Source organism: Rattus norvegicus, chromosome 19 (genome assembly GCF_021556685.1).
Source record: "Rattus norvegicus strain SHRSP/BbbUtx chromosome 19, alternate assembly SHRSP_T2T, whole genome shotgun sequence".
In the NCBI taxonomy this organism is placed as follows: Eukaryota; Metazoa; Chordata; class Mammalia; order Rodentia; family Muridae; genus Rattus; species Rattus norvegicus.
This window is the reverse complement of record NC_141552.1, coordinates 68,485,757-68,503,224: the sequence shown is the minus strand read 5'-3', so window position 1 is coordinate 68,503,224 and position 17,468 is coordinate 68,485,757. Positions and strand designations below refer to the sequence as shown.

General features: G+C 47.6%; 1 protein-coding gene and 1 long non-coding RNA gene across 5 annotated transcripts in view; one reads left to right on the top strand and one right to left on the bottom strand.

Moving 5' to 3' along the window:
- Positions 1-17,468, bottom strand: part of Disc1 (DISC1 scaffold protein) — a 210,506-nt gene that overhangs the window by 5,307 nt on the left and 187,731 nt on the right. For 2 of the 3 annotated variants that reach the window (NM_175596.3, XM_087594718.1), the window contains 1 exon segment: positions 7,483-7,600. In NM_175596.3, coding sequence (NP_783186.2) covers positions 7,483-7,600 — 118 coding nt within the window. 3 annotated transcript variants of the gene reach the window in all.
- LOC134483407 (uncharacterized) overlaps positions 1-17,468 on the top strand; it is a 45,361-nt gene that overhangs the window by 20,866 nt on the left and 7,027 nt on the right. The window contains exons 3-4 of one of the 2 annotated variants that reach the window (XR_015644250.1): positions 917-1,085; positions 11,492-11,565. This is a non-coding gene — a long non-coding RNA (uncharacterized LOC134483407). Of the gene's footprint in view, positions 1-916; positions 1,086-2,677; positions 6,175-11,491; positions 11,566-17,468 lie in introns of those variants that run through there. The other variant, XR_015644251.1, reaches the window with a different exon arrangement.

Sequence of the window (17,468 nt, the reverse complement as noted above, 5' to 3'; positions counted from 1 at the left end):
TTGCTGGAACCTGAGGGGAGCAAGGGCAGTATGGGTAGAGCAAGAGAGGAAAGGTTCCAGTGACCAGCCTTTGAGTTTTGTTGTAGAAAGTTTTTTTTTTTCCCTCTATTCCTCCAGACCTCTGGAAAGATCTACCGATCTCTTGGGGGGGAACAGAAGGAGTCATGTGACTTCGCGCAAGCCAAGATTGCGTCCCAGAGTGAACACCAAGCTGTGACTTGTCACAGGTCTGGTCTTTTGCAAGGGGCAAGCTGAGTACACAGTGGTCCTGATGGCGTCCTGGGCTCCGATTACCTTTGACACTGGTCTGGTCTCACACAGCACCTTAGACTCTGCCAAGTGATGACGGGGTCTTACAGGGAATGTGTTATGAAGCCAAAAAGTGACACTCAGAAACTTCTGGGACCACAGAGCAAACTAAAAAAGGCTAAAGACAGAGACAAGTCACCAGAGGAAAAGACCAAATTATAAAATTAAATTAACACATCGGTTTCACACATCATAATTTCCATTATGGCACCGAAGTCAGTAAGATGGGATCTGAGAATGCAAGTCCCCTGGGAAGCTGGGAAAATTACATCATGTGCACTTAATTGTCCCGTCTGTAAGATATAGACTCTCACAGTGTGGTCACAGAGCAGGACCTAAGGTTGCTTGTGTGTGTGTGTGTGTGTGTGTGTGTGTGTGTGTGTGTGTGTGTACACGTGAGCATATGTTTGTGTGTGTGTGTATGTGTATATGTGTGCACGTTTGTGTGTGTGTAAGAGAGAAGGGGGGGGAGAGAGAGAGCGAGCGCGCAAGCCTTTTGTAAGGCACCATGAGGTTTATGGCTTATTTCCCAGCACAATGCCTGAAAACATCATTTACAAAGCCTTTGGCATAAGCACCACTAATACAATTAAAATCACATTCATAGGGGCTGGAGAGATGTCGAAGCAGCTGAGAGCATTTGCAGAATTTGCAATTCAAGAGAGAATTTGCAGAGATCTTGCAGAGGACGCCCCAGTTTAGTTCTCAGCGCACACATCCTGGAGTCACATGGAACTGCAGATCCAGGGATTCGACGCCCTATCTGACCTCTGCAGGTAGGTACCTGGACTCATGTGCACATACCAATACATCCCCCCACACAGACACACACACACACACACACACACACACTTAAAAACAAAAACCAAGTCTTTTAAAACACCATGCTTATATTTACAAAAGTTCACACCTTCACTCTGTGTGTGAGTGTGTGAGTGTGAGTGTGCGTGAGTGTGTGCGTGTGTTTGCTGTGTGTGTATGTTGTATGAGTGTGAGCAAGTGTGTGCGTGTGTTTGTGTGTGTGTGAGTATATGTGTATGTGTTGTATGTGTGTGAACAAGTGTGTATGTTTGTGTGTGTGTGAGTATATGTGTCAGTGTGTGTGAGTGTGTGTGTGTGTGTGTGTGTTGTGTAAAACAGTTGATGTGTGCTGAAATGGAAAAGTCCAGAATAAAACATGAAACTGGATGGGGGGTCAGTCAGTTACAGAGCAGTTCTATGAAACCATTTTGGAAGAAATATTCTAGAGATAAGCCGTTTATGGCTAGAAAACTATTTCAGGAGGACACCATGGTGATCTTCCAGACAGTGGCCCTGGAAGAGAGATACTTGTTTCCCATGCTTCTCAGATGCCCAAGCACGCACGCACGTCACGCTTAAATCCATGTGCGTGTCAGAAAAAAACCTCACAACTGCGGCTCATGTTATGCTTCGGAGAACGGAATACGCAGAAAGGAAGTCTCTCTTTTCTTCTCTCTTTTAAGACTGGCTGTGGCCTTGCCTCTACTGGGTATCGGGTGTCCCCCTTCACCTCTCACAGCCCAGAATTGGTTCTAGGTGGGGTCTAAACACCTGATAGGGAGCAGAGAGCCAACATAGTCATGTGGATGGTGTGTTGGCCATGCTGAGAGTTCCAGAGAGATGGCGGTCCTGGAGACTTAGCTGAGTGGTCTGGCTGCCCTGCAGATGATCCCTGAAGGGACAGAGAGACTAATGAGGGGCTCAGGGCCACGGCTGTGAGGGTGAGAAAGACAGAGGATGCTAATGGGGAAAGGTGCTGAGAATATCTCCCTGATAACAGATCTGAGCAAAGAATTGAGAAAGCAGGCTGCCAGTGCAGAGAGAAGCCTCCAGGATGGTGTGGGGGTGGGGAGGAAGGGGTAGGACTCAAAGGTTGTTTTGCTTGGAGACGTCTCTTGGTCTCTTGCCACTTAGCTCAGGTCAGCCTTACAGGGTTGAACGCTAAGCTGAGTGTGAGGATTCGACTTTAGACTCAGTAAAGGAGAAGCTACAAAGCCCCACAAGAGAAACGTAATGGGAAATGGGCTGAGGTCGAGGCTAGAGGCCTGCACTTGGGCCCACGTGTACAGTAAAGCAAACTGTGTCCTCAGAGTGCACTTTCAGGAGAATCCCCTATTTTCCACTGTAGGCCTGTGAGTAATCTGCCGTGCGTAAGATTGACATCAGATGCATTGTGAGAAGAGATGAGAGAGACTGACGTATAACTTAAATCATGTCAGCTAAAATAGAGAATCACACAAACCCAATTCCCCCTCTCAATCCCCATGAAAGGAACCCTGAGACCGTCAGGGTTCTTGTGTCCCCACACTTGCAATGTCTGCTGTCATTCTGGAACACCCCTTTTCAGGCCTGTGCTTTCGTCTTTCCGTGAAGAAAGCATTCTTGCTACTTCTGCAAACCTGTACCTACTAATTTCGATGCTTTGAGGAAGACACCAAGGACCTGAAGACACCTGACCCAACCCCTTTCCACTGGTGACAAAGGGACGTGCACAGAGAGACTGTGTCACCAACCTCATGCTAAGTTCACACTGTGTCCCACAGACAGCAGGGTCGCCCCGCTCTGCACACATCGTCTGCTCTAACTTTTCCTACCCAAACCTCGGCAGAAGGGAGAAGGAAGCACATGGCTGCCGCCCTCCATCGGCTGAGCACGACGGTGCCTCAGAGAGCAGCCTGTTTGTCTCTCTACTCTCCCGCTATAAATCACTGGAGATCTTCATAGATGTCCTCCCTGCTCTTTGGTTTTAGAAGCAAAAGAGCATTTCCAAAGAGACAGGGCAGTCGCCCCTCAGCTCTGCTACCTTGTCCTCTTCGGGCTACACACTGGAAAGTGGAACCAGACAGGAGCCCTTTGGGGCTGTGGAGTTTATTCATGAGCCTGGATACATTTAGTCTCTGCATGCCATCAAGACTAGCAAGACGAATCAACCGGGCACTGCACATTCCCAATGAGTAGAGAGAATAGGCTCCCAAGAGGCTTCTGGACGGGGCTGCAAATACCACGCAAATAGAATCAGCCTGGTCCTTGCTCATCCATGACTCAGCAGAGGCTGGCACTACTGCCCGGGGCTCTGCAAGATGCCAGGATATGATGTGCTTCCTTTCCCCCTAGAGTGAGCTACGGAAGTCAAAGGAGAAAGAAAGGAGTTGGGAAAATCCTGCTTAACAATTCACCGGGCCTAAAAGCGTTCCAATGGAAGGATTCTGGGCGTGAAGGAACAGTTACACAGACTCAAGGGGGGAGGGGGACTTAAGTGGAGCTGCTAATTAGAATCCAGAACCTGTGAAATCAAACTTGAGGTTCAGGCACTGTTCATGGGTCCCCAGCATGCCTAGTGTGAAGTCACAGCCCTGTCCTCTCCCCAGAGGCACCACGCTCCCCTCCCCACCGCCTGCTCTCCCAGTTAACCAAGGGGGTCACCTCGGCTGGTGGTTTGGGTCGTTCACAATGCCTGGAACTCAGGAAGCCTGCCAGGGGAGGGACAAAGCAGCCTGTTCTCCTCCATCCTCAGATCTGCCAACCCAGCCTTCCTCTCCCACCCAGCAGGCTGCTGTAGCTCTGACACCCACAGGCTGTGCAAGAACTGTTCAGAAGGTTTAGAAGCCGCCGCCATATTGCCTGAGCCCAGCCCGCCCCTCTGGGTATGGCACGCTGGTACGCCACCTGCTTTGCTCCTGCAGGCGTGAGGCTTACGATAAGGGCCTACCCCGGGGAAGAATGGGCAGCCGCAGCATCTGGGACTCAAGTCCTCCAGAAAGGTGTCCCCCGTGGGTTTACGTCAGCACATTCCAGCGTGGACTTGGACCGAAAAACCGGAATCGTCTGCTACACATGCGCAGTGGGTCCTGGCAGCGCGCTTAATAGAATCAAGTGAGACGCCACCCTCCCCGCGCTGCTCTTCCGTGTTTAGTTGCGAGCTTTTTCTCTCAGCCGCTCGCACTCAGCATTGTGCCTTTGATCACAAACGAAAACACACACCAGCCAGAGCTTGGCTGGGGGGATTCCGGCAGCCTCTTCGGATGCCTTGATAAATTCTAATGTGAAACAACAGCTTTTGTTTGTTATGGGACCCCACGGAGCACTGTGAACACAGCTCCCTGTCTTGGGCCCATTGTAATATTCAGATCCAAGCGCTACTTCAGATTAAAGACACACTCTGTGTGTTGTTCTCGCTCGGTGACACAGAACACGGCCTGGATTTCACAGGAAAGCTGGGATAAATGTGTGTTGTGGTATAGATGTTATCTAAGGAGGGGGATGACTTAGTGCCCAACCCAGTAGTTTCTGCTCCTGGTGGCATAGTTTGGAATGTCCTGGACAGGCTCAAGGGCTTGAACATTTGTTCTCAGTGGGTAGTGCTGTTTGGTACGGTTCTAAAACCTTTTTTAAGAGATGGCTCCTGACTGGTGCAAGCGGGTCATTAAAGATGGGCCTTGTATATGCTTGGCCCAGGGAGTGACACTATTGGGAGGTGTGGCCTTGGGGTAGGTGTGGCCTTGTTGGGGTAGGTGTGGTCTTGTTGGAGTGGGTGTGTCACTGTGGGCCTGGCCTTTAAGACCCTCATTTTAGCTGCCTGGAAGTCAGTCTCCTCTTAGAGGCTGACAGATGAAGATGTTGAACCCTCAGCTCCTCCTGCACCAGGCCTGCCTGGACGCTGCTATGCTCCCACCTTGATGATAATGGACTGAACCTGTGAACCTGTAAGCCAGAAGCCAGCCCCAATTAAATGTCCTTAAAAGAATTGCCTTGGTCATGGTGTCTGTTCACAGCAGTAAAACCCTAAGACAGGTCCCAAGGGTCCTAATCCTGGTCTAACAGCACCTACTTCTGACCCGAGATCCTTACTTCCTGGGTCACTAAAGATGCATGAAGCACACCTCACCCTAGATGACATCGTCAGGTGCCATGCCCTCCCAACCATGACCTGGTTCACGAGCCACGCCCAACTCAGCTGTCCCAAGCCCTCCTCACCCCAGCAGACCTGGGACAAACCCCCACCACCACCACAGTCTTTGGCTCTGTGTCATTACCTGGCAATGACCACTGTCCTATTTCATAGACACCATGTCCCCTACAAGAGCTCAAGTCCGTGTGATCTACTGACACGCTACCTCCTCCTCCTGCCTCCTGGGCCAACTGCAGGTTGCATCCTGGACTTGGAAGAGGAAGGTCACTGTGCAGAACCGAATTTAAAAACAAACAGAAGCGAACAAATCGTGGAAGTGGTGGCAGAAGTTATTCAAGGGACATCAAGGAACAGCCCGCGAAGTAATCAGCAAGGGAAGATGTAAAGTTACCGCGAGATATGCTGACGCCATTGTTAGCCGCTAGTCAGATCTCCTCTGAGGGGGACCGACCTCTGGCTGTTCAAAGCTACTTCAACATATGCATGAAAGTAAAACAGGAACCGATGCTCTAAAGAGTCAGACAATGAGAGGCGAAGACCAAAACGCCTAAATCTCCCACAAATATTTAAAAGCCAGGCTACCTGACAGGGCATAACAGACAAATAGGTGACTGCAGCTTTCAGCAAGCCACTTGTGAGTGAACACCTGAGGGTGTGGGATGATGTCACAGGTGAGGCGGGTACAAGATAGGAAGAGGTCTGTCATTGGATGAGAAGGAAGGATGGGCGGGAGAAAAGTTTGAAGGAAGAGGAGGAGACTGGAACGGAGAGAGAGGAGAGAGGGAGAGGGAGAAACTGTGGCAGGACAATGGAGGCTGAAGTAAAGATCTCGCTCTGTGTATTTACAGGTTGTTATCGATGTTCTTAAGGGATGGATGGCACTGGGCTTCATATGTTTAAGTGGGCAATTATATCTTATCAAACTGGATCTAAGATTATTGTGTTGTGTGTTCTTTTATGGGAGGGTTTGAGTGTAGGAAAGTATGCAGTGGCAGGAGACACTGGGCCGCCGAGGAGTTGGGATGTGTTTCCGCCAAGATATCTAGTTGATATCTTGGGGCACCGCAGTGCAGGACCTAGCGAGGTAAAAGACAACAATACTTTTTTTATTTTTATAGTTTTACAACAACCTGAGGGGATTCAGGGCGGGTAAGTAACCCCTCCCCACCTGTGTTCCTGTAATGGTTGACTTTTTAACTGACCCGTTGCCGACACCTAGAATCACTGAGAAGGGAGCCTCAGTTGAAGAACTGTCTACGTCAGGTTGGTCTGTAGAGGACCGTCTTGATTGTTAATTGAAACAGGAGGACCCAGCCCACTGTGGGAGGCACCTTTCCCTAGGCTAGAGCCTGAGCTGTACGAGAGAGGAGGAAGCCAGCTGACTGAGCAAGCAGGCAGCATGGCAGCATTTGCTTCCCTCAGCTCTTGACTGTGGATGTGAGCTGACTCAACTAGACTAACCACTTGAGGTCCTACCTTGAGTTCCCCCCACAGTGATGAAGTTTGTGCAGGAAGTATGGGCCAGATAAACCTTCTCTCCCCTATGTTGATTTTGGTCAGGGTGTTCTATTATAGCCACTAGAAATAAAACTAAAAAGAACCCATCCATGTTCTTCCACAGAGCTCCCCAGGGACAAGCGGCACACACGTGCGCGCGCGCACACACACACACACACACACACACACACACACACACACACACACGGCGCCAAGGACGTGTGCTTCCTGTTGCACATACAAGTGAGCCCGTGTGTCACTTTGATGTAGGTGTCTGTCATGTGGCACTAAGATACCAAGTTTGGCGCAAGAAAATATGATTACCAGAACCGAGGAGGACTCTGTGAAACCTAACCGTGAGTATGTGTTCCATATCAGAAAGAAGGTACCTGCAATGGTGTTAGTTTTTATAGCCCACTGTCTAGGACATGCAGAAGGCAGGACAAAGGACTTCAAAGATGGCTTTGGAACTCTTGGTATTGAAAAGGACCTTAAGGAGGTGAGCCAGGAAAACTCCATTGTTTCTGATTGTTCGTCTATGCCACACAAACCCATCTTCACGCCCCGCCAAAGCTTCCACTTTGCCTTGGTCTCCCCGTGCACCTGTACGGACTCCATGGCTAACAGATCCAAGATGTACTGAACTACATCATCAAGTCGCCTCCATCTGCTGGGGCGTGGGAAAGCGCTACGCGCTTTTGGACTTGCTGTTTTGCAAAGCAAGCCCTGAAACATGGAAAGGATATGAAAGAGAGCTTCATCGTGACCGTGCATGGCGCCGAGAAGCTGGTCTTCCAGGTGCAGGAGCCTTATGCCTATGGCTTCGCATTTGTCTCCAACTTCAGCAAAAACGACATGAGATTCCTGGTCAGAGAATGAGAGAAGAAGCGTGGGTCAGCTACAGGATGCTATGTGTACCGTTAGAATGCGTGGATGGCTCTCCGGCTGCCTTCTGTGCCTTAGTGGGAAACCCGAAGGAGATACCACTTCTCTGGGAGGTCGCTCTCGAGAGCACAGAAGCCAAGCTCGAGTCGTAACTGAAGGATAAGCTGTGTGCACACAGGTCCCTGCAGGTCCCTGCCTTTCCTGGTCTGTTCAAAGCCTGACTTTAGCATGGAGGATCCCTAGACGGATTTGTCCAAGGGAGCCTGAGTTTTCCAGCCGAATTTTCAGACAATTCACAACAGGGTAGGAATGGTAACAAACTAGGCAGAGGTGTCACCAGGAAGGTTGGGCTCGCAGAAAAGGACAGAGGGATGTTTCTTTAAGGGCACCGGAATTTAACAGGGCACTCAAGACCAGATGGGACCCCTGACAGCCAGACTCTGAAGGAGATTTATTTATTTGTTTATTCATTTACTTACATGTATTCATTCATTCTTGTACGTGTGTGAGCGTGTGCATGTTCATGTGTGTAGAGGTATATTTGCACGTGGGGGTACGCATACCTGCATGTGTCCATGTGTGTGGACGCCAGAGGACAACCTCAGCCATCATTCTTCTGGTGCCGTCTACCTTGGGTTGTTTGTTTGTTTGTTGTTTGAGGAGACAGTGTCTCTCATTGGTCTGGACCTCACTGATTGGGCTCGCTATCAAGAGAACCCTGGGGACTCATCAATCTCTGTGTCCCCAGCTCAGAGATTACAAGCATGTGCCACCACACCCAATTAGGGCAGAAGTGATGGTGTCTGGCATGGTGCCAGTTTCCCACAGGTCATCAGGTATGTAAGAAGTGTGGTTCAATGAACAAATAGGGAACTCTTGAAGCCCCTGAGTCCTATAGTATTTCCCTTTCATAGCACATCCCACAGGAGCAGGTGTCACCTCAGCGCGTCCCATACATGACCAAGTGTCACCTCTAGGTCACTTCTTTGCACAGAACTGCTCCATGGTAGATTCTAAAGGTTGCTGTGGCACCTGCTGGTCTAAGCTGCATTTCAGTTGTCCCTCCAGATTCTCCCCCCACAAATAACCTGGGCCATCGCCTTCTCTCCCTGTTGTTCCAGAGGGTACATGTTCTTCTGTCTTCCTCTAAACCCCACCCTTCCTTCAAGGCCCCAAGCAAACCTACCTTGTGGAGCATCTGCTCAGACATGAGTTCTGTGAGCTGTGAACTCATTCACATGAGGGACACTGGCCTGTCATTCACCCCAGAGGTCCCCAAGCAGCACTTGGGCTACAGGAGGCCACAGAGTCTTAAAAGTAATTAACAAGGTCAAGAAAGCAGGAGACTAGAGGATCCAAGTAAAAAGGAGAAAATAAGGAAGAAATGGCTTAGAATTAGAGACACAATATGAAGATGATGCTCTCCCAGCTAAGTGTGAAAGACTTAGAGAGCCAACTGAAAGAATTTTACATGGGAATTAAGGTTCGACATTCAGATTAAATGGGCAGGCTACTACGAAAACTGCAACTGATTGTTGCAGGGTATTCGATCACTCTGTGAAGCCCTAGATTGTGTCATTTACTGAAAACAAAACAACAAGAACAACAACAACAACAAAAAGTTTGTTTCTAGTTGTGGTATGCCTCAGCCTTAGCACACACTTTTAATCCTCTGGCTGAAATAGAATACAGACATGCCCTTAGTACACACCTCTAATCCCAAACCATGATGGCAGAGCTAGTTTGTAGAAAGAAATGCCCATGTTTGAAGATTATGTCTAGTTGAGTGGCAGAAAACGTGACAACTCAGAGAAAGATCTGACAGAATAGGATATGCCCAGCTCTCAGGAGAAGAGAGGGGGAAAGGGAAGCCACTTAAGGGACAGCACAGAGAGCGGGGGAGGGGGGGCAGTTCTACCAGGAGAGTTTTACAGAGACAGGTTGCAGAGAGAACAAGCTAGACACAGGTGAAGACAAAGAGAGCCAGAGAAGGAGAGGGAGTCAGAAGATTAGAACAGAGTGACAGAGTTAGTATGAGGCCATGCAGAGCAATTCAGGGGAGACTGAGAGAGAGAAGCCAGACTGGATCAGTCAGCTTGGAGAGGAGTTTGATCCAGAACAGGCGAGTTAGACCAGCCAGCCAGAGATGAGAAAGAACTAGGAAGGGGTGAGCTTGTTCAGCATCAAGTCTCAGAGGCTGACAACATTCTAGGCCTAGATTAGATCGTACAGAAGCTAGAAGCTTCCAGGACTAGACATAGATTAGCAGACAGAGGCAGTAAGACTCAGAGACTATAATTGTAGCAGGAGAATAAAGGTTAATCTTACTACTAACATCTACCCATGATATCAAAGTGCTCAGGCCTGGTGGTGCTTTTCCAGGTCCTTAGACATTATCTATCATGCATGGTGTGTTATCATCAGAACTTAGGAATACAAGTCAAATCCAGATACATGCCTTGACATCCCAGGAATACCAGTCAAATCCAGATACATGCCTTGACATTTTTCTCTATTCATTTACTCTGGAACACTTCATAGTTTATATGCCCAGCGACTGACATTTCTTTAATAGAACAGTATTTAATGGAAACTATAAATACTGGAGAATCTCATGCAATGAAAGCATCTGAATATACATGTGTGTGGTGTATGTGTGTGTGTGTGTGTGTGTGTGTGTGTGTATGAGAGAGAGGGAGAAAGAGAGAGAGGAGAGAGAGTCATCTCTAGGTGTGTTTTGTGTGTGTATGTGTGTTGTGTGTGTGTATTTGGTGTGTGTGTGTGTGTGTGTGTGTTGCTCACTTGGGAGAGTGTGGTAACTCTAACTGTAACTCCATGCTCATTCCCTCAGGCTGTTGCCCCAGCTCCCCACCCCACCCCCACCACTCCCAGCTCCACCCACTTTGTCCCACTGCAGGAGAGGAGCTGTCCTAGCAGGAAGGAAGAGGCTTTGTTGAGAACTGCAACACTAGCTTCTCCTTGGATGCATTTCTTTCTGTCCTGAAGAATTCATCAATAGTTAGGAATAAAAGAGACAGAAGCCACGAAGACTTCAGTCTCCTTCCCTTAAAATAAAGGAGACTTTCTTTTCAAGTAAGTTAGCTGTCCTTCAAGAAAACACCCAGAAACACTAAAAGTCCTGTGTAAGTCAAAATGGAGAATTATAAGATGCATGTGTTGACTGGAGGTCCCACCTGGGATGGTACTGCCTGAGGCACGAGCTAGGTGTCAACAGATAGCTGGCCCAGACAGAGGTTCTGAGGGCCTCCCCAGCCTCCCCTGAGAGTTCTCACTCCCAGGACAGTGTGTTCCAGGGTCTCAGGAGCTATCTATCATCTCTTATCCTCTAAGGAAAACATCTTAAAGAATCAAATGATCTAGGCACCAAGACTGGTCTCTCCCATTCCACCTCAGGGTAACACAGAGCCTACTCTGCATTCCTAGGGGGTCAGCTCCTAGGAAGGGAGAGGTGGGCACTCCCTCCAGGGCCAAAGTCTACATCACCAGAAGCGGGCCCAGTACCCTTGCAAAGTCTGTAATGAGTCAGACACAAAGAAAAACTGTACGTTTGATAATTAAAATTATCATAATGCCCCCTACCCCCTTGATAATTAAAAATTATCTCACACACACACACACACACACACACACACACACACACACACACACACACACACACACACACACACCGTCCCCTCTTAGAATTCTTGACAGAGTTGGACTTTCTCAGGATCAACAGTTCCGAAGATAATTTAGTGTGGGGTTGTATCAACGTGTCTTTGAGAAAAACGATCCTGCAAGCCCTCCTATAATTTGCCCCTTGAGCAAATCTTTTCAGCAATTCAAATTGTTATTTTTTTTCTTTTGTAGATGCTCCGACTGTCATCTACCCAGAGGGTGACTGGTTTTCCCTGTGGGTCAGAATGAACAAGAATCCACAGACGGTAAACAGCCTCATGGCCCAGCTCTTCCCATCCTGGCTTGGCCCACACTCCTGTTCTTAAACCCTCATGACCCCTCTTCCTGAAATGCTTTCATCAGGAAACCCTGTCCACACAAACGCTGATGATCCACCTTCCCCTCCCCCCACCAGGCTGCACCAGACCAGCATCCTGACATCTCTACAGCCCCAGAAGCTGACCCCGCTGGGTCCCTCAAAGGCAGCCCCTCCCAGCCAATGCTCTTCTTCTCCTGGGTGCTAAGTGTTAGATTTGCTTTATTCCTGTAAGGCCCTTGTGGGAAAGACTTAGTCCCCAGTGAGGCAGTATTCTGTAACCTGTGTGGCAGATAACTAATCCCTGAGAAGGGATTAGTGCTAGTGTCTGATGTTACTCTGCTGCTGGGAGACTGCTATAGAAAGCAAGCCTGAGACTCTCTGGCTTCCTGTATTACCCTGTGATTCGTTCTGAGTGATGTAATACCACTTAGGGTGTCATAGAGCCACAGGGTCCCTCACCAGAGGCCAAACAATGGGGCTGCCTGACCCTGAACTTTTAGACTCACTGTGAACTAAAAATACCTCTCTTCTTTATAAAGTATCCAGCCTTAGGCACTCGGTGACAGCAGCAGAATATAAGCAAATGCAGAAAGCCTTGAAGAAGAGTTGCTGTGTCTTAGACTGGACTAGCTGGACCATGCTCTCAAGATGATGAGCAGAGCCAGAGGGAGAAGTCTCTTCCAAACACCAAATGCCTGCTCACACCTCAGTGCAGCCCAGAATAACCTGTCAGGGTGATCCCCATGCCTCTGAGACAGCTGCTAGCCTTAAATGACCAAAACAGCATTTTATGAACACACATACATGCACATCGATACATACATGTGCATATGTGTTAAAAATAGAATCTGTCTCAATATTGGGGTGAACTTTCCTTACATTGTATTAAGGTGTGCCTCTGTATTTTCAATTTTTTTTTTTTGCCTTCTGCCCCTCCCCCACCCCCGTATTTTCAATTGTTAATTCTGTGCCAGCAGAGAGCTGAGTGCAGGCAGGATTTTGGTATGGTCGTTTCTATGGCCCACCACCAGTCTGCTATTTGGAAAATGCTCGTCCTTCTACTCCTGTCCAAAAGATGAAGGTCAGGCAGCTTTCAATGCCTTAGGCAACCAAAGAGATGGACCAGGTATTGTCTTACTGCTGATTGGTTATAATAAAGAGCTGACAGCCGATGGCTGGGGCAGGAAATATGGGGTGGAACATCCAGGCAGGCATAGATGCCAGAGGGATGCAAACAGAGGCAAAGACTCGGAGGAGACAAAAGAGAAGCAAGAAAGGAAGATGACCAGAGTGGAGCAGGGAGATAAAGAGCTAGCCACATGCAGGAGACACAGGCCAGGATCAGGGGACACAGGCCAGGATCAGGGGACACAGGCCACATGCAGGGGACACAGGCCAAGAGCAGGGGACACAGGCCAGAAGAGTTAGGATAAATTAGAAGTGACCTGAGAGACTTCCCCATCTAAAGGCCAGAAGCTTTAAACTACATAGAAGTCTCCATGCCTTATTTAAGCTCACTTCAGGTGGCTCCCCGAAAGCCCTGCAAAGTGTCTGCAGTCAGGGATGGGTCCTTGTTTCCACTTAGGTCTAATCCTGTGACAGGTCAAGGACCTGGCTGGTGGCCACCCCATGGAAGGTGGGCTCACCTCACTTGAGGAATCTGGAAGGCATTCACCCTGTGGAAGGTGGGCTCACCTCGAGATAATATACTTTTTCCCCCTAGAATTCCGGTCCCCTTGTGCAGCACCCTTGAGGTCCCACTGGGCCCCTGAACCTTTCCCAGCCAAGCTATTTTTGCCTTTCCTCTGCCTTTTTCTTGTGGTTGCTGGCCAAGGTCTACATATGCTTTAAAATCCCCTAACTAATGCTTTAGGCTTCCTTCTCTTGCCCTAAAGTCGTTCTGCCTGACTTATGGCTAACCCCACCATGTCTATGCTTACGTCTCATCTCCATTCTCCTCCCTACAAGATTTACAGCTTACCTGCCCTGGGGTTTCCCTTCTAAATACTAACCAATTGTCCATAAGCTTTCATTTGAGTGCATTCTCCATCCCCAAGCCTGTTTGTGTCTGTTCTTAATTTTTTTAATGAGACTAAGAACCCCAAGAAAGAACCCCAATTTCTCCAGTACCATGTGATAGCTTTTCCAGGATGACTTTTTTCCTACCTTGTAATTCTTTAATCAGGAGATCCCTTTTCCTGTACACCTACATCATGTGACGTATGCATACATGCATTTGTGTGTGTCTGTGTGTATGTACCTGTGCATGTGTGTGTATGTGCATGTATACGTGTGTATGCATGTGTGTGTTTGTGTGTGTATGTATGTTGTATGTGTGTGTATGTGTGTATACATGTGTGTATGTGTGTTTATGCATGCATGTGTGTGTGTGTGTGTGTGTGTGTGTGTTGGAGGGTTGATGGGCAAGAACCTAACCTCCTGCCTGAGCTGCCTTCTTGTTTACTGTGCCCTGCCATTTTCCTCAGTCATGTAATAAGGTTTCTGTAAATAACCACCTTTCAATGAAAAAAAAAATCTCATTCCTACAGTCAAGGGAAGACAGGTAACTGAGTTGACTTCTCCAGTAGTTGGCAAGCAATCAGCATTTAGGAGTTGCCAGGCTGTGACACTATCCAAAACCCTGAACTGCTCAAGTATACACACACACACACACACACACACACACACACACACACACACACACAGTTACAGTTACAACCTCAAATTCGATTTGAGCCCCCAAGATGTCTGCTCTGTTGCTAGGTCTCATTAGCTCTCCTATAGCTTGAGGTAAACCAGATGGGACTACCACCGTGCAGGAGCTCAGTGGATGGGCTAACGCCTTTCCTTGGCTTACTCGTGCAGTCACAGCCTCTGGGCCATTTTCCAGAATAGTTTCTTTGCAAATGCATTCCATGGATGCTCTATGGTCTGTATCTTCCCTTCAAAAATTCAGTCTTCATAAGGAATCATTCCCTCAGACAAATGCCCGCCCAACACACAAAGAGTATCTCTCACATCTATGCGAAATAGATTCTGTGACAAGCTTCACTTTCCACACCCGTGCTGAAAGCTACAGTCACTGTGCAGACTCCACTAAGCAGAGAGACACACATTAAGACTCCAAGGGTGCCCCTTTCTTATACTGGGGAGTAGAAATATTCATCTAATTCCTCACTATGGTCACACCCTGAGTGGGTGGGCTTCTCTTTTAAAAGCATCCAGATGTCTGTAGGGGCAGAAGGCATCTGAATCATTTGGACCTCGTTAGGTCTGAGCAAGACACGAGTTGTCTTCAAGTACCCAATGCTCATTTAAAGCAGGCTTTGAGATGCAAGCTTACAGCAAACATGTTCGGTTTTATTTAGTGTTCAACAGAACCAAAACCTTCCCTAGCAGGGGAAAAAGCCTGACCAATTGCACAGTGAGAATGCCCCCCCTGGCCCCCGTGCACATGAAGGACCTAGGAAACTGCCTCTTGTGTGGCAGGATTATTCAGGAGGTTAGGGCTGCTTCCCCTCAACATGCTGGGCTTGGGCATCAAAGTCGAGCAAAGCAGGAGCTAGGACAGGCTCAGTGGGTAGTAAGGCTGCACAAGCAAGAGGGCCCTTGTAAAAGAGAACCCATGTCAAAGGCCAGGTGTGCTGGTGTGCACTCTACATCCCAGCACTGGGGAGGTTGAGACACGAAGGTCCTCAGGGTTCACTGACCAACCAGTCTAGCCTGTGTGGTCAGTTCCAGGCCAATGCTCTTTTCTCAAGAAACAAAATACAGTACCTGAGGGATGGCACACAAAGGTTACCTCTAGCCTTTGCACAGACACATATACATACACACATTTACATACACACATACATACATTTAAATACATGCACATGAGCACATATAGACACACATACACCCATATACATATATGCACACATATATACACATACTCACACATATATACACATACATACACATATGCATACATACATGCACACACATATATACACACATATACATGCATGACACATACAAACACAATACACATACACACATACCACATATATATACAAACACTCATTTACACATGTACACACAGAAACACATATACATCATGCACACACATATACACACTCATAACACATATATACACACATGCACATACACATGCACATACATATACACATATACACATATGCATATACATATACATGCACACACATAGACACATACACACATGCATACATGCATACACATATACACATAACACATATATATACACATGCACACACATAGACGGATACACACATGCATACATGCATACACATATACACACATAACACATATATATACACATGCACATACATAGACGCATACACACATGTGCATATACATATACATGTACACACATATACACATATATACACACGCACATAGACACATACATATATATGCATATACATATACATGCACACACATATATACACACACTCATACATTCATACACATAGACACACATAATACATATATACACACATGCACATAGACACACACATATGCATATACATATATATGCACACACATATACACACACATATACACACACTCATACATGCACATACATATATACACACATGCATACACACATGCACATACATAGACACATACACACATAGACACACAAATTAAAAATGCACAAAACCAAGCTTGAGCAGAGCAGAGTCCAATAGGACCTTCTGAGGAAAGTCAGTCAGCAAATGAGATCATCAGATGGTATCTGAACAATTTCCCTGCGTGAAGATTCAGAGTCTGGAGGCAGCAAACTGCCAGGGCTCCTTTGTATATGGAAGTGCAGACAGGAGCTGGAGAGGTGGCTCAGTGGTTAGCAGCACTCACTGTTCTTCCAGAGACCCGAGTTGGGCACTCACACGAAGCAGCTCACAGTCACCTCTAGCTACAGCTCCAGGGATCTGCCACGTTCTAGCTTCTGTGGATCCCCCCATGTGTGTGGCATACACAGACATACAAATAAAAATAAATCTTTTAAAACATTTTTTCTAAAAAAAGAAAGTGCAGACAGACCACAGCTGGGGACTCCGCCGTGGGAACAGGTTCCAAGACATCTGTGGCCAAGGATTATTCCGACTGGCAGAGTGAGGCAGACCTAGGAGAACAGGACTGAGTGCCACCTGTCACCCATGTGTGCTTCAAGTCTTAAACTGTGAACTTCTGAGTGTAACACAGACAAACCTGTGTGACAGTGAGACCCTGAGAGCGACCTTTTTCAAAGGCTCTCCTTTCCCGGAGTCTGGATGTTGCCATCCCAACAAGCACTGCTTTGTCCTGTAGTCATGGTAGCTGCAGCTTGCCGGGAGACGATGGCACTGATGGTGGGGCCTGCCTCTCATGAGACAATGCGATATCCCCCGGATGGAGCAGGGTTAAGTCCATGTTTCTTTCTCATACTGTAGCTCCACCTTGTCAGAATCTGCCCCTGACTTATGTCATAGGGATGAGGCCTGCTTTGTTAGGAGCAGGGTCCCCATAAATGCGAGGAATAGAGGAAGTAGCTGGTGGATAGAGAAAGAGAGGACCAGTATAGACAGACAGAACAGCATCAAATTGAAGGGATAGCAAGACAAATGCATGTGTGTGTGTGTGTGTGTGTGTGTGTGTGTGTGTCTATCTAGCCACACATACATACATATGCATGTATATATCTGTATATATACACACATATATATGCATACATATATGTAAACATATGTAGTATATGTGTGCACATACATACACACATGTACATATGTGCACACACATATACACAGTGTGTACATATATGTATAGATGTTGTGTGTACATGTATGC